The 24,610-nt window shown below is 43.5% G+C and overlaps 1 protein-coding gene across 1 annotated transcript in view; it reads right to left on the minus strand.

Annotated features, from left to right (window-relative positions):
* LOC137437696 (RNA-binding protein 47) overlaps positions 1 to 24,610 on the minus strand; it is a 76,461-nt gene that overhangs the window by 8,015 nt on the left and 43,836 nt on the right. Inside the window, exons 3-6 of the mRNA XM_068132216.2 lie at positions 14,282 to 14,658; positions 13,385 to 14,135; positions 12,868 to 13,074; positions 8,708 to 8,880 (exon numbers count right to left, since the gene is read on the minus strand). Coding sequence (XP_067988317.1) covers positions 8,708 to 8,880; positions 12,868 to 13,074; positions 13,385 to 14,135; positions 14,282 to 14,638 — 1,488 coding nt within the window. The 5' untranslated portion in view covers positions 14,639 to 14,658. The remainder of the gene's footprint in view (positions 1 to 8,707; positions 8,881 to 12,867; positions 13,075 to 13,384; positions 14,136 to 14,281; positions 14,659 to 24,610) is intronic.

Below are 24,610 nucleotides of genomic sequence, written 5' to 3' on the forward strand. Positions count from 1 at the left end.
ATGGGAGACCAGTCCAGATGATTGATGGGTGCTTGAAGAGCGTGCCAGTCACCCTGAGTGAAATGCCAGACTCGTCGACGCTGAGGAGGCTCTCTGATAATGGCCAGAGAGATGTCCACTTTAACAAGCACATGATCAGATGAACCGATTGGAGCAGAAGAAGAGCAGCAGACATTTGCAGGGAAGTTTGTCATAATCAAGTCTAGAAGAGAAGTTGCTCCGTTGACTGAGATCTGGGTTGGGAAATTGACAGATTGTGTCAGTTGGTTGCAGAAGTCCTTTGCTGAGGTGCCGTGGCTGGTGAGAGAGGTACCCACACCCACCCAACCAGCTGGCAGGATGACAGTTGAAGTCGCCATATATGAGGAAGTGAGAGTTGGGATGAGTGGATAGAAGTTGGTCCATATTGTCAGACAGCGAGATGTAAATGGAGTCATCACTGTTTGGAGGACGGTACAGAACACATATGAACAAAAGGTGGGAATGGAGGGGAAGCCGTAGCCAGAGGTACTCTTGGGGGTGGGGTGGAGAGAGGGCAGTGCAAGGAGAGTGAGGAAGAGAGTTTTTGCTAAAGATAGCCACCCCACCACCAGGACGAGGCTCAGGTCTATCATACAAGAGGAGGGAGTAACCAGGAAGAGATATTAAGTAATCAGAGACATCTTGAAGGAGGAAAGTTTCTGTTAAGCAGATTAAGTCTGGTTTGTCAGAAGCAACCTGTATGGAGGGATCAATCAAGTTTGAATGAAGGCCCCAGATGTTTGAGGTCCATACCATTAAAGAAGAGGGAGGGGGAGCATCTGGTACATGACAGGGGAGGGGAGGGGTATGGTAAGATGAGGGGTGAGAGGGGGAGCTAGGGAGAGTTGTTGATAGTGTGTCAGATTGCAGAAGAGCTAGGAGAAAGGGAAGGATTAGGAGGACAAAAGGTTTGATGGTGATGGGATGCGGCACAGGGAGGTGTTGTTTGAGGGAGGGCAGAGCAAAGTAGAACGTTGGCGGAGGTGGAGGTATGAGATGGAAGTGGGAGGAGGCAGCTTTGAGGAGGAGGGGGGAGAGGGGAGAATTGGAGAAAGATGGTCAGAGGGGAGATTACAATGGGAGGGGTGGGGGCGGAATTTAGAAGGGAGGGTGAGGGGAGATTTGAAGGGGTGGGGAGGGGGATTTTAGGAGGGGAGGGGCAAGGAGGGAGAATTGAAAGGGAGAGGTAAGGAGGGAGTTTTGGAGGGGAGTTGTGTGGGGCGGAGTTTCGAAAGTTAGACGATTAAGGACAAACGAACATTTATTACAAACTGGGTTTATTGTGATTTTCAAGTCAGAGATCCATTTGAAAACGATAGAGGAGGGGTGGAATGCAGGTGATTTTAGATAATGTAGAAAGGAAGAACTGTAAGAAATTGAATTGTTTTTTTTTAAATGGAATGATTTGATTAGGAAATTGAAAAAAGATTTTTGAGTAGGAAGAAAAACAGCGTGTTGTAATATACTACTGAATAAAACACTGCAGGGGAAAGTTTAAACAGATTTAAATAAAATTTAAACAAAACTGTGAAAAACAATCTGGGAAAAATCCCTGAAGTGAGGATGTGGATTTGAGAAAGAAGGAGAAAGGGTTGAATGAGTGTGGTGGGAAACTAGAATTGGAAAGGCATCGGCTGGAGAGCCAGAAGAAAAAGGAGATAAAGGGGGCGTGGTGAGACAACATGCATGTGGTCGTGGGTGGGGACTGCGAGGAGCGAAGGAAATTATTAAGGAATTTTTTGTTTCGGGGGGGGGTGGGGGGTGGGGGGGAGGGATTTAAAACGTTAGACAAAGGGTAAGATCTTCATGGGAGGTAGGGGGAGAAAAGAAAATCAAAAATAATTAACCGCTTACCTTAGACTTCTGGGCGAGTTTTTACGTCGTATATTTTCTTTTGCTCATATCTCAATCTCGATTAATCAGGTCAAAGTAACAAAAAAAAATAGCGCTGATGAATACAGGTAAGTCATGAATGGGTTTCTTCGGTTAGCTTTCTATATATAAACAAGATGGCAGAATTTGGTAAAGAAAATTTGAAGAAGAAAAAGACGTTTTGGTCACAAATATACATACATAACCAAATACGTTTATACCATTATAATAAAAAAGATACCATTGAAACCTGAATACGTCTATTAATTACATACCATTGAAACATGAGTACAGTACGTATATTAATTACATACCATTGAAACATGAGTACAGTACGTCTATTAATTACATACCATTGAAACGAGTACAGTACGTCTATTAATTACACACCATTGAAACCTGTGTGGCTATTGATTACATGCTATTGAAAACTGAATACGTCTATTAATTACATACCATTGAAACATTAGTACAGTACGTCTATTAATTACATACTATTGAAACATGAGTACAGTACGTCTATTAATTACATACTATTGAAACATGAGTACAGTACGTCTATTAATTACATACTATTGAAACATGAGCACAGTCCATCTATTAATTACATACTATTGAATCCTGAGTATGTCTATTAATTACATAATATTGAAACCTGACTACGTTGATTAATTACGTCAATTTAAAACCAGAGTATGTCGATTAATTACACGCTATTGAAACATGAGTACAGTACGTCTATTAATCAGATGCCATTGAAACCTGTGTGCTATTGATTACACTCCATTGAAAACTGAGTACGTGTATTAATTACACCAAACGTCGCTACAGAGGCACGGGCTTGTATTAATTGAGGATAATGACTGTACGTGAGTTGCTGTGTTGTCATGATTTACAACAATCATAATACAAACATTTTTTTGTACAAATGTATTTGTAGTATTAGCGATATTATTTATTTGAAATCTAAAAAGGCTCAAGCCTCTGGAACAAACTTTTCTCCCAACTCTGGAACAAACTCCCACACTCTTCAATCCCTCTCCTCCCTCCAGGTCTTTAAAACAGCTGTTCACCACCATCTCTTGTCTTCTCTACCCACATTAAAACACCCCAAATTCACCTTTTTCAGTCTCCGACTTAATTCCTAAAATTCCTAGTTGTGTGCATCTGCTTTATACCGTGTATCCCCCCCCCACCCCCCCCCCCCCTCCCTGTGCTCTCCCTTCCACAGATCAGATCTACCGAAGTCCAAGTGCTTTTCTCTCTCTCCCCCTCTTGTCTCCCGCTCCTTTAATTGTATGTTTTATGTGTCTGTGCATGTTTTCATGTTTAAAGTGTTAGGTAGCACTTTATTACAAATAAAAATAAAAAGTGGTCTAAAGCTCTAAATGGTGAAGGATCCAAGCTGGTCTAATGGGTCTAAAGCATCTTATGGGCCTTTGGGTTCTTAAGGGTGTCTGTGATCTTTAATGGTCTTTGGGGTTTTGTGTCATTTTGGTCTTTTGAGTCTTTGGGGTTTTAGGGTCATTTGGGTCCTCTGGGTATTTTGGGTTATCTGTGTCTTTCAGGGTCTTTTGAGTATTTTGGGTTCTCAGGGTCTTTAAGAGTTTTCAGGGTCTTTTGGGTGTTTGGGGCTTTTGGGTCTTCAGGGTCTTTTAGAATATTTTAGGGTCTTTGGTGTCTTTTGAATCTTTTGGGTCTTCGGGGTATTTTGGGTCTTTGGGGGCTTTAAGGGTCTTTGGGGTATTTCGGGTCTTCAGGATCTTTAAGGGTCTTTGGGTTATTTTGGGTCCTCTTGGTCTTTAAGGGTCTTTATGGGTGGGGTATTGGTGGTATTTTGGGTCTTTGGGTTATTTTGGGTCCTCTGGGTCTTTGGGGTGTCGGCAGTCTCGAGGGTCGAAGGGTATATTCCAACAGCACCTAATTAATAGACAAGATGCAACCGATGTTTAATCATTACGTAATTCATAGATACATAGTCACACGGCTTCACCGCCTCATGGCTTCACAGACCGTGTTTTTCGGTTTTATATATACTAGGGCGTGCCCGTACTATATATATATCTAAAATTATATCCCCCCCCTCTATTTACATGAAATGGTTTGGTTCATTCGCAAAGCCAAAGCGAACGGCTTGCGAGTACGGTATGAAGAAGAAGATCTTTTGGTCACAAATATATTAGGTGTGCCGGAAAGTCATGTCGTTTTTCAAAGAGGAATACACAGCTTAAAAAACGGCATTACTTTCCGGTACACCTAATACATACATACGTGCATGCATACATACATACGTACATACATAACCATATGTGTTTGCTCCATTATAATAAGATAAGGGAGTTACCTATTTTGTTTCTGTTCAAGTGTTAATATTCACATAATGTATAACACTATAGTATACAATATAAAATGGATGAAAATATACATCCAGGCTTGTTTTGTATTAAACACAGACATAGTATTCACATCGTAAAGTTATGATGTGCCCTGCACCATATTCACTGCAGAGAGGAATCTCTATGGTGTGTGGACATAACCCGTTTTTGTATACATAGTCAAGGCTCGTGGAAGAGCTAGTGCACTGAACGGATCAGGACGCAAAAGGAACAGTAGGGAGAGGGGGAACCCCAACAGCAGAGTTGAAGGCCAAGATAGAGAAAGACTTGGACAAACAATGCGTGAGGGGAGGAATGGGGGGGGCAGGGAGATGATAAGAAACTGAAAGTTTGAATGGAGGAGGAATTGGGGTAGGGAAGCGGAGATGGGGGGAGGGGGGGGGGGAAGGGTTGACAAGGATAGAAAATATGGTTTTTGATTGGGGACGATTTAAGATGGCTACGAACAGCTGTCTTGAAGACTTGGAGGGAAGAATGCGATCGGAGAGAATGTGGAAGTTGGTTGCACAGGTGGGGAAAAAGAGGAATGAATGAGTGGAGGTGAGCAGTTTGAGTGGAGGTGAGGAAAAAAGGAGAAAATGAATGAGTGGAGGTGTCTTCAATGTCATTCTTCCCAATGGGGGAAGAATGGGATTGAAGAGAATGTGGAAGTTGGGTCCTTGTATGACATTGTCGAATTGAAGTTTGTTTTTGTAAAAATAAATTGTCATATTTATCGCCATGCATTGCACAATCCCGACAAGTCATTGATGAAGAAGAATCTAATGCAAGGTGGTTAACTTTCACAACAGCATCGGAATTGTTATCGCTAATGAATAGTTGGACATGATCGGACACAACCACCTTGGAAGGCATCGCCCGGAGTTTGGAATCAGAGCAAAGTTCCGTACGTTGCATCTTTCCTCCCTGAAGAGTGCATTCTGTCACCGCGATCTATAACTGGGGATATGTTTCTGTGAGATTGGCAATAATCTTAAGTTTTGAGATTGAGGACATCACCTTAATCTAAATAATCATGACCAGGCCCTAAACACCATGATGAGTTCAAAGATTGCTATCCTGTACGGTGTGCCAGATATTTCTTAAAGTCCAAGTCCATATCTACTGTCCTTTACATGTCTTTATTTGTAAAAAGGGTTTTTATAAGTGCGTGTGCTTGGGATAAGCAGGTGATTCATGCTGGCCCAGCCTGCATTCCACTAGAAATTCCTGAAATACCTCTTCTCAGCATTTGCCTGGTCTACCCATTATGTACAGAGGCCACAAAAGCAGGGATGCTTATCATGAAATGCCCAACCTCCCTCTCCCCCTCCTCAAACCTAGTTTCTATCTCGTCTCTATGCCCTCACCACACTTTAGTAGTAAACCACATTGATGAGGAACCACGGTATTCTCATGGTGGAAATGTGGAATACATTACAATGTGAGAAGCTTCTGGCATTTGAAATCGTCTTCCCTTCCCCTTATGAAAAGCCACACAACCGGTGATGTATTTGTTCCGATTCATCAAATATCCAGCCGTGTTTTTTTGTGCTCAGTGGATTCCAGGATTCCTAGATCAACAGTTTTATTAGATATGGAACATTTTACAACAGATCAACTAGATTCCTATTTGAAACCAAAGCTTTCAGAATTATTGGAATCTCCCACGATGAAGTTAACTCCGAGGGCCTTTCACTCATCGCAGGCAGGTTGGTGGTCTTTCTGTCTTCTACGGACTCCTCTCCGGCCTTGCTCCCCCAGCTCTCTCTGGGCTCTGTCCCCCAAATATTCCTACAGGTCGCACAAGATTTGCCTGCAATCCTCTTTTGGTGAAACTGCCAAAATCAAGACTCTCTGCTCACCTTCACTCTTTCATTCTCCTTTTCTCCCGCCTCTGGAACAAACTCCCTCACTCTCTTCAATCCCACTCCACCCTCCAGGTCTTTAAAACAGCTGTTCACCACCATCTCTTATCTTCCCCCGTCCAAAACCTTGATGTTTTCTACCCCCGCTAATTCACGGCAGTTCCACTTTTTTGAAATACCGACTTTTTTCTTGGAAGTACTAGCAGTGTCCATGTGTTTTATACGTCTCCCACCCCCCCCCCCCCCCCTTCCCATGCCTGCTCTCCCCAAGCCCTCTCCCTCCCACAGATCTCCCAATGTCCCTCTTCTCTACTGTTGTGCTTGTGTGCTTCCCTCTCTCTCTCTCTCTCCCCACCTTGTCTCCCGCTCCCTTTATCTTATGTTTTATGTGTCAGTTTGTTTTTATGTGATTAATTTTAGCTCTTACACGAGCCTCGAGCTTGTACACACACACACACACAAAAAAAACAACATCTCGCCGCAAAAGAGGATGAAATATTCATAAAGGGGTTTATTTTTTGATGACTAGAAAAAGTACCTGGCGTTGCCAGGTAACAATGAGTATCTTCCTGACGGGAATATGAAGAGGAGGGAGAGGTGGGAAGGGGGGGGAGGGATGGTAGGGAGAAGGAGTGGAGGGTATATCGCACAAAAATGTTCGTCAATAAAAAATGGGTACGTAATAACAAAAATGCAGCTCTGTCTACTGTAACGCCATGACTTGCAAAAGCAGCCTGAATAGTGTTCACTAAGTGGTGGTTCACCTCTTTAATCATATTCAAAAAGGGTGTTATAACACACCCAAACATCCCCGGCCTTGTGACTAATTAATTAAGTACACAGGTATTTCTGACTTCATTTGTTGCGCCCTCGCCAAATGGCTTAAGCACTCCAGCAAGCACTCCAACGAAATGGGTGATAAGGAACACCTGGCTTGGCAAGCGACAGAAAGCTGATCACTTCTGGTTGAAATGGCCAAGGAATTTTAAAAACAGATTGTGGGTACAGTGGAGTGACTCCCTTTCTCATGTAAATATGAATTAAGTTAAAAATTATTCTTAAGTTAAAAAACAAAACAACTAACAACAGAAGGAGAATGACAGCCTTGCTTAAATAAATGAATATGTACACTTCGTTATAAAAATCACTAGATATGGTAAATTTTGTCAGAGTTCACTCCAGATTTGGACATTTATTTAGTCTACAGCATCCAATCCTCATATCCGAATCCAGGTTTTGATGATATGCTTCAGTTATGTAATGTTTAACCGATTGTGTTTCCAAGGCAAGGCATGTTTGAATAGGCCAAAACAAAATGGCGGCTTAAGAACCCAGCGAGGTGGGCCGCCATATTGGTAAGGCTTTTTCGGGTTTTTTCCTATGAGCACCTCGTTAATCATCTTCAAAAAGGGTGTTATAACACACCCAAACAGCTAGTTTTCATCATTTCAATCTGTTGGAGGTCCAGGTGTATGCATGTAAAGTTTGGGGCCGCTAGGTTTCATTGTTTTGGAGTTATGGAGGGGACAGACAGACAGACGGACGGACACTGCCTTTTATTATCAAAGATGTTCGCCATGGATGGGCACTATGAGTTAACTTCATCACCATCGTTATCGTCGGGTACTATACTCTCGTCTGCGATGGAGGATCAACAGGCCTAGGGGCCTCGGCGCTCATGTTTCAATATCATTTTTGTGGCAGAGAATACACTTCCTGGTTTGCCATTGCTTTCTCAGCAGTCAGTAGGGCAGGAATTTGGAATTTGTTCAGTGTACTGGCTCACAATGGCCTACTATTTGTAAAAGGTACTCTGGGGTCTTTAATGTCAATAAGATGCATCAATAATGCAAATGTGACATTTCCAAAGTGGAGATAGGAATGGCAGGGACTACCCTAATATAATCTGCCTTTGAAGGCCTGTTTGTATACCCTATCTGCTCAACTCGAACTATGTTAATGGTGCGGCGATAAATGTTCCAGGGGATGGTCCTCTGCCGAGGGTTATCGTATGAAAGGATAAGATCTTCACTGGGCATTACCATACCACCGCCCAAAAGGGGCCATGTATAATTTTCCATATGTATCGAGACAGGTACTATAATTACGAGCTGTGGGCCAAGTCTCTACCTGTGCAGAAATGTATTCTGAAAGCAGCTCGGCCTGAAGCACAGTGACTGCCCGATTCAGAGCTGGTGTTGCTTTGCTTGGACTTCGTCTAGTTCACCCATCATGTCACTTATTATTGGAAATTTGGCGAGTTTGATATTCACCATTTGCGCAAGGAAAGCAGGCAGCATAGTGATATCAGTTGCAATTCCCTCTTCCTAAATTGCTTTTTCATTTATGTACTTAAATGAACAATTGGTATACAAGATAAGCAGAAATCTTCCAATTAGCGAAAATACGGCTCTCGTTTCTGGGGAAAATCGGAGCAACATTATCCTATATGATGAGCAGATATTTTCTTCTGAAAATGAAAGCTGTTGTGTAATACTATTTCCACTATATGGTGATCTCGTTAGTGCAGGCCTCTCCCAGTCATAGATGCAGGTGGCATGTTGTAGATACCTGTAAGGGTTGCGACGTAGTGACAGAAGAGAAGAGAGATGTGGTGTTGGACAGCTCTTGCGGTATGGCGAAGGGGACCGCAATCTCGGGCGTGCGCGTGCGTGCATCCTCTCCAAATTTTGCTGGCAGCAGCGCAGGGTACTGAGCGCCGAGTGCTGCTAAGGTTACTGCAGCTGTGACAGGCACATGTCAAACCCTCAGTTGATTAAAAAAGTTCGAATGCGCACTCAAGTTAAACCTCAGACAGGGATTTATAAAACTTTGAAAAAAAAAAATTAATTTCTCCCAAGAGTTTATGGGTTTCAGGCAGACATGCAGTAAAGATTCATTAATCTGCACACGTGTGAATCAGCACACTCCACCAAATCGTAAAAAATAATAATTACAGCTTAATGACACAAGGCCAAAAAATCATGTTTCATGTACGTCTGGCTCCTTCTTTTATTTCTACAACTGCTTTGTACCCCACCCCCTTAAGAACAAATCCTGTATGATGTCATCACTTGTACTCTAACATCATGTCTCTGTAAGACAAAAAAAAAATGGAGTGTGGGGTGGGAGTGGAGAGGCTAAGTGTGACGGATGTAAGTGGAGTGTGACGAGGGGACGAGTGACTTACACTTTGGATAACCAAGAGGAGCGGCGATTAATTGCTCTGAAGCAAGGCTTGAAAGCCTGAGTGCTAAAACTGGTTGCTCGAGTTTTAAGATAAAATCAATCAATGGGGGAAGTGGGGCAGTAATTAGAGTGAGGTGGTTGTAGGGTAAGATTGGTTGCGATTAATTATTCGTGGTAAGCTTTGTTTTGTTTACAACTTCATGCTTGTGTTTACTTTGTGTTACTGCGTTTACAAAAAAAAACAATTTGGTTCTGGTTTCCAAAAATATTTTTTCCTAGAACCTTCCTTTTTTGACTGATTGACTAATGCGCTTTACTGTGAAGTCATCAACAGAAGAATCTTAACTTTTTTATCCAATGAGAAATGTGTTTTGAAATGATAATGTCTCCGTGCCATGTTTTTGTTAATGCATTAGAACTGAGGAATGCTTGTCCTTGGGATGGTGGAGGTGTCCTTGGTAAACCAGAACTCCTCGGCCTACATGGTATTTATCCATGGCTCAATGGATTATGGCTCTCCCCTAGTTTTAGTACCCCAGCATCACATCTATGTCTCCTGGAAACTTTGAAATATAAAGCTTTCAACATTATTGGAATCATCCGTGATGAGACCGAAGGACAAGACCACTGGCTTGTTGGTGGCCCCTCTCATTTTTACACTGCCACTTCAGTCAAGCTCCTTTCTTAGCCTTCCAATCCTCCTCAGTAACTCCAGGATGTACATGATATTCCATAACCCCTTCCTGGTTAAACTTCCAAAATCCAAAGCTAACTGCACCCCTCAACTATTTTGTACCTCGCTTCTCCCATGTGTATGGAACTGCTTTCCAGAGGCCGTGGTATCCCACTTTTTCCTCCAGAACTCCATTTTAGAGAAGTTTGGACTCCATTTTTTCCAGCCCAAACTTCTTTGCCAAGGCTTGTTGGTGGCCCCTCTCATTTTTACACTGCCACTTCAGTCAAGCTCCTTTCTTAGCCTTCCAGTCCTCCTCAGTAACTCCAGGATGTACACGATATTCCATAACCCCTTCCTGGTTATAAAAAAAAAAAACCACCTTTAGAGGCCATTTTTCACCGCAAAGCGGGGGTTGGCCTTTTTCGGGAACCATGGTTGTTGTTGTTGTTTTTTTTTTGGTCCCCTTTTTGAAGCAATGTTTTACGGCCGGATGCCCTTCCTGACGCCTTCCTGGTTAAACTTCCAAAATCCAAAGCTAACTGCACCCCTCAACTATTTTGTACCTCGCTTCTCCCATGTGTATGGAACTGCTTTCCAGAGGCCGTGGTATCCCACTTTTTCCTCCAGAACTCCATTTTAGAGAAGTTTGGACTCCATTTTTTCCAGCCCAAACTTCTTTGCCAAGGTAACGCAAGGGTTAATAAGACTTATTCTGCTATTGTTGAAGGGAGCATCTACGTATTACATACATATGAAAAAGAAAACGAAAAAAATTAATGGGGGAAGATAAGGGAGAGAACAAACGTTGCACAGAAAAATACTAAACAACAGTAAGACATCATTATATCCTGAAAATACCACAAAATCTAACAACATAGCCTTCGTTAAGTTGTGATTTCATTTTCATCATCGGAGCCTGGATCGCAACGAGGTACGCACCGACCCGGAGACCTTATACCTGCCACCAAATCACATGTGATATAAATAACAACCAAATTTCCTTCACCAATCATTTCGGGTTAGCCTTCATTTGCCACAGATTCGGTAAGTGATCATGGTTTCATAAATAAAAAAAAATCAGGATTTCTCTGGTGCTTCGCTCCAAGCGCAACTTGCCATTAAAAAACATATAATTAAAAACCCGAAGACACTTCACGTCGAAGGTTTCAGTGGGTACAAGCAGCAACTAATTTTCCACGCAATTTTGCTGACAATCCGAGCTTTCACCTGGAATTATTTTTTGTCATTGCGTTTGGCAAAAGTTGAGGATCAATGGAGTGCTTTGTGATTGCCCGATGATTTCATTCCATAAAGAAACATGTTCAGTAAATGTACTTTTCTGCTGCGGATAATAATTAACTCGTGAGCAAGGCATTAGCTGATTGTGGAGATGATTGTGAGGTTAATCATTTCTGCCATTTATGGCTGATTTTCTATGAAGGGTGGCGTGTTCGTGCGGCGTTTCGTACCCTTTGCCCGGGCCCTCGCTATCCATTATGACGTTCCTGCAGCATCGTGGCCTATGGGAACAGGTCGTCCGTTAGACCGCTCCGGGACTTCGGTAGAGCGGCTGGCCCTGCGTCTCCACCATGACTTGTGCTTTGTGAATATGACCAACATCCACGTACCAACGTTGTTATCTTCCGTCCACGGACGTGGAGTACTCTTGTAGATAATACCACAAACTACGAGTTTGTACTTAAAACGTGATTCAAAGTATATACACAAACCCAAACATATGCAGTCTTATCGCTTTCATACTCGTTGGGACCGAGTTTGGGACCGAAAGCCGATATATCGAGCACAGTCAGTAAACCGGAAGTCTCCCTTGTCAAAAAAAACACGAGATTCGCATCAGATTTCTAGCAAATCTCATGGGGCAGTGGGAGCTTTTAAGGGTTGTATGACGGCTTCAACATAAAGGATGCAGTTGTTGCATTCATATCGAATACAGTATCTCAGTATTCCGAGATCTGGTCTATGCTATTTAAATGGAGCTGCTCATTGAAGTTTTTAATTTTTATGTATTTCATGTGATTATCCTCAACCGAGAAAACTTCCATTCCTGCCTCCAGTGTCTCTTAGATAACAGCTAACGACTATCATTGTATCTTCCATATCTACCCCTGATTTTTACTAATCTGGAGCCGTCCGTATATTATGTAACACGTGGGGGTGCGTGATTGGCCCAACATTATGGGGTCTTGTGTGTAGGTGGGTGGTTGATCTAGCACTATGCAGTGTTGTGAGGGTGTGTGTTGATGGTTGACCTTGCACTACCCAGTGTTGTGAGGGTGTGTGTTGATGGTTGACCTTGCACTACCCAGTGTTGTGAGGGTGTGAGTGGGTAGTTGGCTAAGCTTTGGGAAGACGGTGGGGGGTCTAAAATTGCCAAAGAAAATGATGTAATATCTGGACGGCCCCTCTCCTCCTGTCCAACTAGTGTACATTTGGTCCCCATCATATTAGTGGTGCTTGAGCTTGTATTAAAGGGTCTTGCATGATCAATGAAAGACCAATAGAAGAAAACCTGCCGTTGTTTGTTTGGCCGTTCCCTTTTAGCAGCACTGCTCATCAAATTCTACTATTTCTTAATAAGGTGGAATGGACTCGCAAGCACATTCCAATTATACACCTCTCAAAATGCCGCTGCGATGCCATTATATGAGATTGAGGCAGAAGTGGAGAAGGCAGATGAGGAAAATAATAAACCGGATAAAAGGAAAGACTAAAATAGTTGGTTACTTTTTCATGTGCAGCTTTTAAGTACCTCCATCGTGTCTTATGACATCATTTATCGACATCGATCCATTACTCCGTACCGCACCCCATCGGTGTTCCCATCTCCTCCCCATTAGGTCTTTACCTTGCTGGGGCTTGAAAGTCAGCCCCCCCATCCCCTGTAGTTCAGTAGTGAGACCGTGCATTGCAGAGATTTCCAGAGGCCTTTCTCCAATCTTTCCCTTCCCTTCGTGGTATCGGCTGTAGATCCCGCGACCCGCGCTGTAGCCACCCAAATGTGTTCCACGCAAACCGGCCCGGCCTATTGGACCTCGGCCACGACCCCGATGGCCTGCAATAAGAAAGAATGTTATTATTCCCAAATGTATACCTTTTACCAATATAGGATACATTTTAGAATATAAATCCCATGTAATATGTGAAGAACTCAGCACTGCCTTTCTTTAATAATTAAATGTCCACAGACACGGCCACTGGCATTTCAACATCATCTAGCACTGGTGACCTCTGAACATCAGCGCTTTGTGTTTGTGACTGTGAAGTCGTAGTTTTTCCTTTCACAGGAGTGTGCCAATCAAATTAACAATAAATAAACCTGTAATTTGGCATATTATGATGATAAAATACTCTTTACAACTGACCTTTGATGAAATATTCTCGGTTAGGACCAACCGCAGTGTTACAAAGACCGTAACTGTAGTAGGTCAACCCAGTAGTATCGTACGGATATATGTAGCTTGGTTGCAATGCGCTGCCTGTGCCCTTAGCAGCTTTCTGATGTCGCTGATACTGTTCCTTATCCACGGGCTTTGCCAGGGTCACCTCAAGGCATGCCCCGTCAAGCTCCGTACCATCAAGTTTCCTCATGGCTTCAAGCGCATCATCACGGGTTGAGAAATGCACAAATGCATAGTCTCGAATCTTCTTAACGCGTTCGACAGCGCCTGGCTTGAACTGTCCGAATACCCTCTGGATGCTCTCCTCCATGGTATCGATCATAAGGTTTCTCACATAGAGGATCTTCACGGTTTCCATAACATCTTCATCCACATCTAACTCTGGCTCAGCCCAGTCGACGGCAATCTGATGTCCCCACAACTGTACACGGCCTGGAAGGAGTTTGCGTCGTGCCATGGCGGCAGCCCTATGACTCTCATACTCAACAAAGGCAAAGCCACGGTTCTTCATCTTATCAGTGGCGCTCGGGTAGACGATCACATTTACCACTCCTTCGGTCACTTTGGAGACTTCTTCCATGATCTCCTCTTTCTTTTTGGTTTTAGGAATGCCTCCAATGAAGAGACGACAGTTATCTACACTCGAGCAAATTCCGAGCAAGCGGCCAGGCCTCACCTCATAGTTATTAAGTTCATGAACAGCTCGACGAGCATCCTGTGCACACAGACAGGAGGGTAGCAGATGTTCACCATTAAAAATACCAATATAAGCTATTGAAGCATAAACACGAAGAGGTTTGCTATCCTACCTAATATTGCACAAGTTATTTTTATTTGTGGTAATTGTTTTTCAGTGTATACCTGCTTGTTGGTGTACATGGCAAATGCGTAACCACGGTTTTTGCCATCAAAGTCCATCATGAGACGTAGTTCGTAAAGTCGACCTGCCATCTCGAGAACTGGCACCAACTCATCTTCAAAGAGATCTCGGGGGATTTTACCCACAAAGACCTCACAGCCCCGCTGTGGTGCCACCCCTTTCCATTCTGGAGGTGGTCCTCCATACTTCCTCTGACCATTCTCCTGCACTATCTTGTAGCCGGACTGCAGAAGCAGCTCTTGCAAAGCTCTGGGATTAGGCACTGTGAGAATGTCCCCCGTAGCCAGCTGCTCTGCATGTGTGCCACCCAACAACTGGCTCTCTTCCGCTGTCATCATTGCACTGTCAGTGCAGAGCCCTGCAAGCATATCCATCACAGAATCACACCTTTAAATAAACCAGTCTCCTCACAAGTTCCGCTCATCTTCAGCAATACCAGACCATCCTTTCTCATCTTAAATACAAATCATATGAAATGAATAGGCCATCACTACAATCAACAGGCTTGTTCATGCAGTTTAAACTAATCAACCATCCTGGCCAACCTATAAATAGTTATATTTTGGTGGAAATGGTACATGGTTAATTTTCAGCATAATTGTACCGATGACTGGGTCAAGTAGTTGACATAATTGCCCGTGCGCACAAAGCGAAAAGCAGGGTTAAGCGATTGGGTCAGGTTCAATGATTAATTATATCTGTCTATCTGTCTGTCTGCAGATGTCAGTCTATGATCGAGGAACTATTTACTTTCAATTGAATGTTATATTTTGAACACTGTAGAACGTGAATGAGAACATGAACCTGCAGTTTAGCAATACTTTGACTCCAAATTTGGCAAATTGTACGGAATCTCTACTGATCTCACAAGCGTAGAGTGAGTTTTTTTTTTACTCTGCCTGCCTGGCAGTGTCATGTTCCGTATATAATCAATGTAATAATCATTATCAAGAGCAAATGTTTCTGTATGATGTACAGGAGATAGGGACTAGGGATATGAAGATGAAAGTATACAGTCGTGGCCAAAAATATTGGCACCAATGCAATAACCCACAATTTTGTCAAGAAATAAGTTGAAATTGACAAAAGTATTTGGTCTCCACAATTCTTTATTTCACTGTTAATATTACAGAACCTTTGTTTTTGATTCAGAACTTAATATATCCTTTTAAATCAGAAAATAAAAAGAAATGGCATTGACAAAATTATTGACACCCCAAACTTAATATTTGGTAGCACAGCCTTTGGACAAAATAACTGCAATCAAGCGCTTTCGATAGCTATGAATGAAATTCCTACACCTCTCTACTGGCAGTTTGGCCCGCTCTTCTTGTGCAAACTGCTTCACTTCTCCCAGATTTGAAGGGTGCCTTCTCCCAACTGCTGTTTCCAGATCTCCCCACAGGTGTTCAATGGGATTTCGATCTGGACTCATTGCTGGCCACTTCAGAACACCCCAGCGTTTTATCTTGAACCATTCCTGGGTGCTTTTTGAAGTCTGTTTGGGGTCATTGTCCTGCTGCAAGACCCATGACCTTTGACGGAGACCCAGCTTTCTGATACTGGGTTCAACATTGCGGTCCAAAATGCCTTGGTAATCTCCTGATTTCATGATTCCATGCACACATTCAAGGCACCCAGTGCCAGAAGCAGCCAGCAACCCCAAAACATCACTGAACCTACATGTTTGACTGTAGGGAAGGTGTTCTTTTCTTTGAAGGCTTCATTTTGTTTTCTGTAACCAAAAAGCTCGAATTTGCTCTCATCTGTCCACAGGACATTCCCCCAGAAGGATCTTGTCCAGTTCAGGTGTGTTTTGGCAAACTCCAGTCGGGCTTTCTTTTGTTTCTTTCTCAGCAGTGGGGTCCTCCTGTGTCTCCTACCATAAAACCCCCTTTCATTGAGTTGGCGACGGGTGGTGCGAGTTGAAACTGTCGTATCTTGTGTCTGAACTTGAATCTGTTTGGCAGTTGATCGAGGTGCTTTCTCCAATATTTGAACAATCCTTCGCTGCAATCTTCGATTAAGTTTTCTCTTGCGGCCACGTCCAGGGAGGTTGGCTACAGTGCCATTGGCCGTAAATTTCCTGATAACATTGCATATGGTGGACACAGGAACATCAAGGTCTCTGGAGATGGATTTGTAGCCTTGAGATTGTCCACCATGCTTGGCTACAATCTTATGTCTGACCACTTCAGACAATTCTCTGGTTTTCCTTCTTTTCTCCATGCTCATTGCATTACACACAGTCACACAAAACAGCAGAATGCCTCCTTTTCTCGATTCAAACTGGTTGAATGAGTGATTTTTAGATTGCAGGCACCTTCAACTCACCATAGGCGAGTTCAATTCCAAAGTAAAGGAGAATCACCTGCTAGAAATCTAATTATTTCTCAACAACCAACGGAAGGCAATCACATTTCCTTTCACAAAGCCCGGAACAAGTGTGTGCCAGGAACACTATCTCTCTACTCTCAAAACTGAACTCTCAAACCTGTCTCCCTCTTCCAAATTTTGGTGGCGTCTGGTCAAATCTGTTTCTGGTGTTTGTTTCCCCTCCATCCCCTCCCTTACCCCAAATGGCTACACAGCTGACTCCGCACGTGAAAAAGCTGAATGCATCAACTCTGTGTTTGCCTCAAAATCTTGTGTCCCAAACCCATCTCTCTCTGTACCCACTGTACCCAGTCGAACCCAGCTGCTCGTGGACTCTGTGTCCTCTCCTGACAAAGTGGAGAAGTTTCTATCAAACCTCGAAATTCTGCAACGAGACCAGATGGCATCAGCCCACGAGTCCTAAAATCCTGCTCTGCCGCTCTTTCACACCCTCTCTCTGTCCTCTTCGCCCTCTCTTTTGCTCAAGGTCATCTGCCATCAGCTTGGAAATCAGCCAACATTACAGCTTTTCACAAAAAGGTGCAAAAACAGCAAAGTCATGGAATCCATCATTGCTTCGGATATCAAATCCTTCCCCTTCTCCAATGGCTTGATCTTGGATCATCAATTTGGATTCAGACCAGGTCATTCTACTCTGGACTTGCTGCTTCTGCTGTCTCAACAATGGATGGAGATCCTCAATTCCAAACAGGAAATCAGAGCTGTCTCCCTTGACATATCTTGTGCCTTCGATACGGTGTGGCACCCCGCCCTGCTCACCAAACTCTCCTCCTATGGTATCCAGGGAAACCTACACGCATGGCTTGCCGACTTCCTCACTGGTTGCAGTCAACGTGTGGCCCTGAATGGATTTCTCTCATCTCCCCTTCCTGTTAAGGCGGGAATTCCCCAAGGCAGTGTTCTGGGCCCTGTGCTTTTTTCTGGTCTTCATCAATGATCTCTCCGACTCTCTTGAAAACCCGCTCTATCTCTTTGCAAAATCACAAAATCACTGGACAAAATCACAGACTGGTCAAACAAGTGGAACATGTCTTTCAATCCTGACAAATGTCACACTCTTACTCTGTCTCTACGAAAAGATCGACTGGACAACCCTCCCATCTACCTTCTCAACAATCCTCTCCAAGAAGTTCTGTTACTCAAGCTTTTGGGTCTCACTATCTGCCATGATCTTTCCTGGTAAAACTACATTTCCAAGCTGGCCCCCAAAGCCAGTCACCGACTATGCATCCTCCATCGTGCGAAGTCCTTCCTTGGCACACTTGAGCTCCTCACCACATACAAGGCTTTCATCCGCAGCTCAATGGAATATTGTTCTCCCCTCTGGGCTGGTGCTCCTGCCTCACACCTAGCTCGGCTTCACGCTGTTGAAACCAAAGCTTTCAGAATCACTGGAATCTCCTGCGATGAAGCCATCTCAGAGGGCCTTTCACTCACTCACCGCAGACAGGTAGGTGGTCTTTCTGTCTTCTACCGACTCCTCTCCGGCCTAGCTCGCCCAGCTCTCTCTGTGCTCTGCCTCCCAAATATTCCTACAGGTCACACAAGATCTGCCAGCAACCCTCTTTTGGTGAAACTGCCACAATCAAGACTCTCTGCTCATCTTCACTCTTTCATTCCTCTTTTCTCCCACCTCTGGAACAAACTCCCTCACTCTCTTCAGTCCCACTCCTCACTCCAGGTCTTTAAAACAGCTGTTCACCACCATCTCTTATCTTCCCCCATCCAAAACCTTGATCTTTTCTACCCCTGTTAATTTCACCCCAGATCCAGTTTTTTGAAATACCGACTTCTTTCCTTGAAGTCCTGGCGGTGTCCATGTGTTTTGTACCTTTCCCATCTCCCCCCGCCCCCTTCGCATGCCTCCTCCCCCCTTCGCCCTCTCGCTCCTACGGATCTCCCGGTGTCCCTGTTCTCTACTGTTGTACGTGTGTGCTTCCCTCTCTCTCCTCATCTTGTCTCCCGCTACCTTTGTTATATGTTTTTTTAATGTCCGTTTGTTTTTTTGTGATTAATACGAGATTAATACTCTTACACGAGCCTCGTCCTTGTGTACAAAAAAAAACAAAAAAACTTCTAAAAGGTGCCAATAATATTGTCTGGGCCATTTTAGGATTTCTGTGTTGAATAAGCTTAGATTTAGTAATTTTTTCAGCCTTTTTTGTTTTGTTCCACTGCAGACCAAAGAAATACATTTGTGGATACCAAAATATATTTTAATTTCAACAATATTCTGGAAGAAATGGCGCATTATTTGAAAGAAGTGCAAGGGTGCCAATATTTTTGGCCACGAGAGTACGTCATAGTGTGTAATCTTTATAAATAAAAGGGTGGTGTCTGTCTGTTTCCGTTTCCTATCACCTCTCTCATGACTTCATGGGTTACCACCAAACTTTGTCGGTCTTGCAATTCTACTTACAGGATATAAATTTAGATACAACTCCATTTATCCCATTCGGCCCAGTAAAAAGTAAACTTTTCTGAAAGCGTTCTTCATGCTGGATGACATCACGGCGTTCAGGTGGGCGGCACTTCCGGCAACATTTTTTCACTCAGTTGTTGTTGTTCTCTGTCCCTCCCCTCCCAACATATCCTATATATTCCCATCACCTATCCTTGATGGATATATAAACTAGTAGTCTCATAGAAAGTTCAACAAATAGGGTGATCAGTCCAAATTCCGTTACCTTCAAGCCTCATCTCTTCTAAGGCTTTGGGCCTTGTCAGAATTCCGAGGCATTTGTCTTTCTGTACTTTTGCCACATTTCATCAATTCCACGTTGTTTAATCTCCATGCTACCCAAAGACCGTTTTATCAGCTGCGCATAACACGCTCATGACTTTCAATGACAGGATTTAGTGTGTGGAGTGTGGGAGAAGGATCGCATGTGAGGGGTGTGTGGGAAGGATTGAGTGTGTGGAGTGCAGGGAAAGGATTGTGTGTGCGAGGTGTGGGGGATGGATTGTGTGATTGGGTTAGAGAACATTTTGCCATCTTTCAACTTTACTCAAGTGGGAAGTGTGGGGATTTGCGATGGTGACTACACTCGCTCGAAGTTAATCTGGTATCCATAGCCTGCAGCACTTCGTTCTGCGTTTAGTGACAGCAGGGCCTAACAGAGCAGCAGTGTAGATCTTGAATCACCTTGGAAATTTCCCATTCTTATCTTTATGTTAGTTTACTTTTACAAGCTCACTCAGAGGACAGTTATAGGTTTGTTGACCATCACCTCATAGCAGATTATATGAACGATTGCAGAACAAGGTTATCTTGCATATGTTCATGGTTCTTTGGTTTCAGATACTTCATTATTAGACTTCCAAAGCCAGTATGGCTGGAATCTTGATCCTTTTGCTGGAGTTTATTATTATCTCATGCTTTTTGAAAAAAAAATGGGGAGGGGGGGGGGGGGTTGCAATTGGCTCCGTTTGTCTGTTCGTCCGTCCATCTGTCTGTCATGTTAGCTCCTCCTAAACTGTGATGCAGAAATTCACCACACTTGGTAGTTATGATCACATGGCAAGATGGTGAAGAGCAGTGTCATTTTTGACCCCACCCCCTGGAGTGGATCAAAAGATCAAATACTGAAAAATGCAATTATGGGCACATTTTAAAAACATTTTAAAATGAAACCTTGTGTATGCAATAAACATTGAGGGACGCATACATTATCTAACGATGTTTTGGATTTGACCCCTGGTTCATGCCCAAGGGGGCAGCTAAGCTCACAGGGGTCAAAATGGGAAAAAATATTTAACTCAAACTTTGATATTTGATCATTCCTGGTGGAACCGTTTGCCATCTTTCAACTTTGCTTTAGATGGGAAGCGTGGGGACTTGCGATGACACACCATCGACTTCGCTCTGGTTGTTATTATTATTGTTACCGCGTACACTAGGGTGGTCCAAAAATTTGAAGATTGGATTTTCATTTCTCCACAAGCCTGCCAGTATTCCTATTGAAGAAAGTAGTTTGTGGTGAAAATTTGAGCTTGATTGGACAATATTTAGAGGTTGCTCAAAATGTTGACAAATTTTAATGAATAATAAGATACAGAATTTTTAGCATCATACATCAATTCATAGATAATTATCTATTTTCAATTACTCAAATTATTTATTATTGTTATTGTTGTTGTTTGGTTGTAAACTAATAAATAATTATGTACAATGTACCATTGTACAATGTACATGTATGTTCAATTGTTCATTGTTCATTGTTCAATGTTCATTCATATAGTCAAATTTAGATTAAAAACAAAACAGTATATTAAACATTCATGTATTAATTTGACAATAAATCATTTATCGGAAAAAAAAAACCATCCATCAGAAAATATAAAATATCTATCAGAGACGATAAAACAAATCTATCAGAACAATTAAAACAAAGTAAACATCAGAATACACATAATTTGAATGATTTTACATAACATTGTTTTCAGAAACTTGTGTTTCAAAACATTGCCTACTTCTTTGACAAGATGGCTTTGGTCGACACTGGAAAGTTTTCACGATGAAGTTTCACAACTCTCAATACAAATTGCTTCTGCTCTTCGTTCTTGGTCACAGTGTCATGGAAAGTTTGGATGAGAGCAACACCTCGCTCAGCACAGTCATTGATAACCTTCATGCTGCGTATCTTCTTCTAAAGCTCTTGGTATGAGTTGTCTGTGTTCCAGAGGTGTGGCTCCTTTTCCAGAAAACTCAGTGATACTTCTTTGTCAGACTCTGAGATGCACTGGCCACAAACATAGCACGCCGATCTGAGAGATTTACTCTGTCCAGAGTTGCCACTATTGCTGGAGTGAGCACCTTGATGGGAGCCTTTTTCGCCTGTTTGGCAGAAGATGGAATTAGGAGTTTGAATTCATTGTCCCCTGAATCGGAGCTTTCAATCTCAGACTCATCATCATCATCAACCACAGCCGATGTTGATGGAACAGATTGCATTGCTGTTAGAGTCTCAGCAGCATGTTTCTTCTTTCTTTTATCTTAATTCTCAAGCCTGATACGCTTTCTGTTCTCCTTCACTGCCAGAGTGTTGTCCACAGATCCCATACGTGAACTTGAGGGATCCTCACGCTGCATGATAAGGAATGCTTTGTCTTCTTCATTCGTCATTTTCTCAAGCGCATCATTTGGTGAGATATCGAAGAGGGATTGAAGATCATCTTTGAACATCTGCTCCTTCATTCTGTAGTTTTCGAATGTCTTGGTTCTATTTTTCTTTACCAGTTTGTAGGCATCGTACAACTTCAAAAGTTGGCGCTCACAGGAATCTACTCTCTGCACTGGAATTCGTGCTTTCTCCCAGTATGCACACACAGCTTGTACACTAAGTTTGGCACTGTCATGAACTGTATGGTGTTCTTGTATGTGATGGTCCACCATTTTCTGCAATGTGTGTCCTTTGGTTGGTAGTCCCCTACATATTGTTGTGGATATGAGAATGTTTTTTTTATTTTATTGTTGTGGTAAAATGTTGTTGTAAAAGGTTGTTGTAAAATATCACCCCTCCTCCCTCCGTTTGTGGTTGTATAAAGGTCAAAGGGCGTTCCCGTAGTTAGTCCATAAAACATACATGCAGGACACGATATATCTTTTTTGACAGTTATATCCTTATTATGTGTATTAGTGTAAGGCTGTGTCTTCCATTAATTGAAATACTCCATTGCACCAGTGAAAGAGATAGATTCCCTTCATTCCCACTCCCAACACTTCCATTCCCCCCTTTCCGTCAATTGCAATTCGCATTGCCAACTGCATGTTGGGCGGTTTTCCCTTCATCCGCCATTGACCACGAGGCAGGGTTGGGGGAAGGAAGGCGGGTCCCCACCTCGTCAGAGAGGGGAGGAGTGAGCCAGCCCCACTCGACCAACCATGAACAAGGGGTTTGGCTTGAGAGGGCGGGGAGAGAACGTTTGGGGGAGGTTCGAAAAGGTTAAGGGGCGGGGCCTATATAACCCACGGCGGGGGTGTTCCCAGAGGAGATGCACTTTGAGTTGGTTGAGAGTCGGTCGTCAAGTGGAGAGTGGTGAAGAGTCAGTCAGTGGAGTCGGTTGCCAGTAGAGGGTTCGTGAAGAGTTGGTCACAAAGAGTTGGTCACAAAGAGTTGGTCATCAAGAAAGAGTCCTGAAGCTTGTGAGGGAAGGAGAGAGAACCCGTCACACCAGAGCTCCACCAAGCGTTCACCTCCACCAAGGCTCCACCAAGCTCCGCGTTGGCTCCACCAAGCGTTCACCTCCACCAAAGCTCCACCAAGCTCCGCGTTGGCTCCACCAAGCGTTCACCCCCACCAAAGCTCCGCCAAGCTCCGCGTTGGCTCCAGCAAGCGTTCAACTCCAGCCATCCACATCCTGCCATTCCTGCAATTCCCCGCGTGAGTCAGTGTCTTTTGTTTGTTCTGTCCTGGGTTAATTAAGACTGTAGGTAAGCTAGTATTTTCCCTGTGTCACCGGCGTCTTATGTGCTTGTAAATAAACGTGACTGCTTTCTTTTTGCTTGTGTGTAAATAGTCAATAAATTCAGTAGTATTTCCAAACCTTTCTTTGCCTTCGTTTTCCTCTTTGCATTCGTCGCCTTTGTCTTTTCCCTATTGACTAGCTGTGGTGCGACCCGGCCAACGTTTGGGTGGAATCGGGTGAGTCGGGGATCCTGTAACGGTCGCAGCAATACCACCACTCGGTAAATAACATCTTAATCCGCGATCTGTAACAATTGGTGTCTGGGAGTGGGATTCGAGGCCCGAACCAAATTTTTAAAACGAATAGAGAAAAAAAAATTTTGGTCAAAATTACGAGCTGCCGAAATTTGTTTTTTTTTAAAGAAAAACCCGAATTTTGAAATCGCGCCATGGCTGGTCAAGGCGACGGGATGCCGGTGGGAGAGATAGAGGGGTTAGGAGTAACCCAGGATCAAATGGAGGGGAGCAATGAGGAGGCGGTTGAGGGGGTATCAGGCGCACAAAATGGCGCTCTCGCGCACGAGGTTTCAGGCGCGCAAAAAGGCGCCTCGCACGAGCGCGCGGTAGCCGAGCCGGCTGTATCAGCGGGCTTTAACATGCAGCCGTTTGACATGCAGCAGTTCATGGCACGGTTTAGCGAATACATGGCAGAGTCGAAGTGCGACAACGAAAAAAGAGCCAGGGAAATGGAGGAAATGGAAGACAGAAGGAGGGCTGATAGTGAGAGAATGGAAAACAGAATGGGGGAGCGACTAGGAAATCAAATCGGGGAGTTAGACAAGAAATTTTGGAAGTTAGACAATAATTTTGAGGAGTTAGACAAGAAATTTGGGAAGTTAGACAATAATTTTGAGGGGTTAGACAACGGGATAAAAGAGGTAAAGAATGGGTTAACGGGGGTGGAAAACAGAATGGCTGCCCAGGAGAATCAGTTAGAGGGGGTGAAAAATGGGTTAATGGGGTTAGAAAATAGGATGGAAGACAAATTGCGGGAAATAGGGGAACAATCTGCCAGGGAAATCAAACAAATGGGAGAGCAGATAGAGGAGGTGAAAATCGGGGTAGAAACCAAACTGGATGCTCAGAGGGATGAATTGGGACAGATGAGGGTGGCATCTACAAAAGAGATGGAGGAAATACGACGAGGGGTAAGTGAGGAGGTTTCGGGGCTACGCGAGGAGGTAAAGCGAGGTGAGAAGCGTATGGAGAAAGAGGTGAGAAATAATACGGCTAAGTTACAAGGGGGAATAGAAGATCTGACGAAGGGAGTAGAACAGCTGACAGTCGGACAAAGGGAACTAGCGGACCAAGTGGAAAAGAACACTGCAATCATCGGGGGTTTAAAAGCGACACAAAAGGACATTAAAAACGAATTAATAGCAACACAAAAGGAATGTCAGATGGTACATGAGGGGTTGACGAAGAAGTTGGAGGAGGTGACAGAAG

Source organism: Myxine glutinosa, chromosome 12 (genome assembly GCF_964187855.1).
Source record: "Myxine glutinosa chromosome 12, kmMyxGlut1.1, whole genome shotgun sequence".
Classification (NCBI taxonomy): Eukaryota; Metazoa; Chordata; class Myxini; order Myxiniformes; family Myxinidae; genus Myxine; species Myxine glutinosa.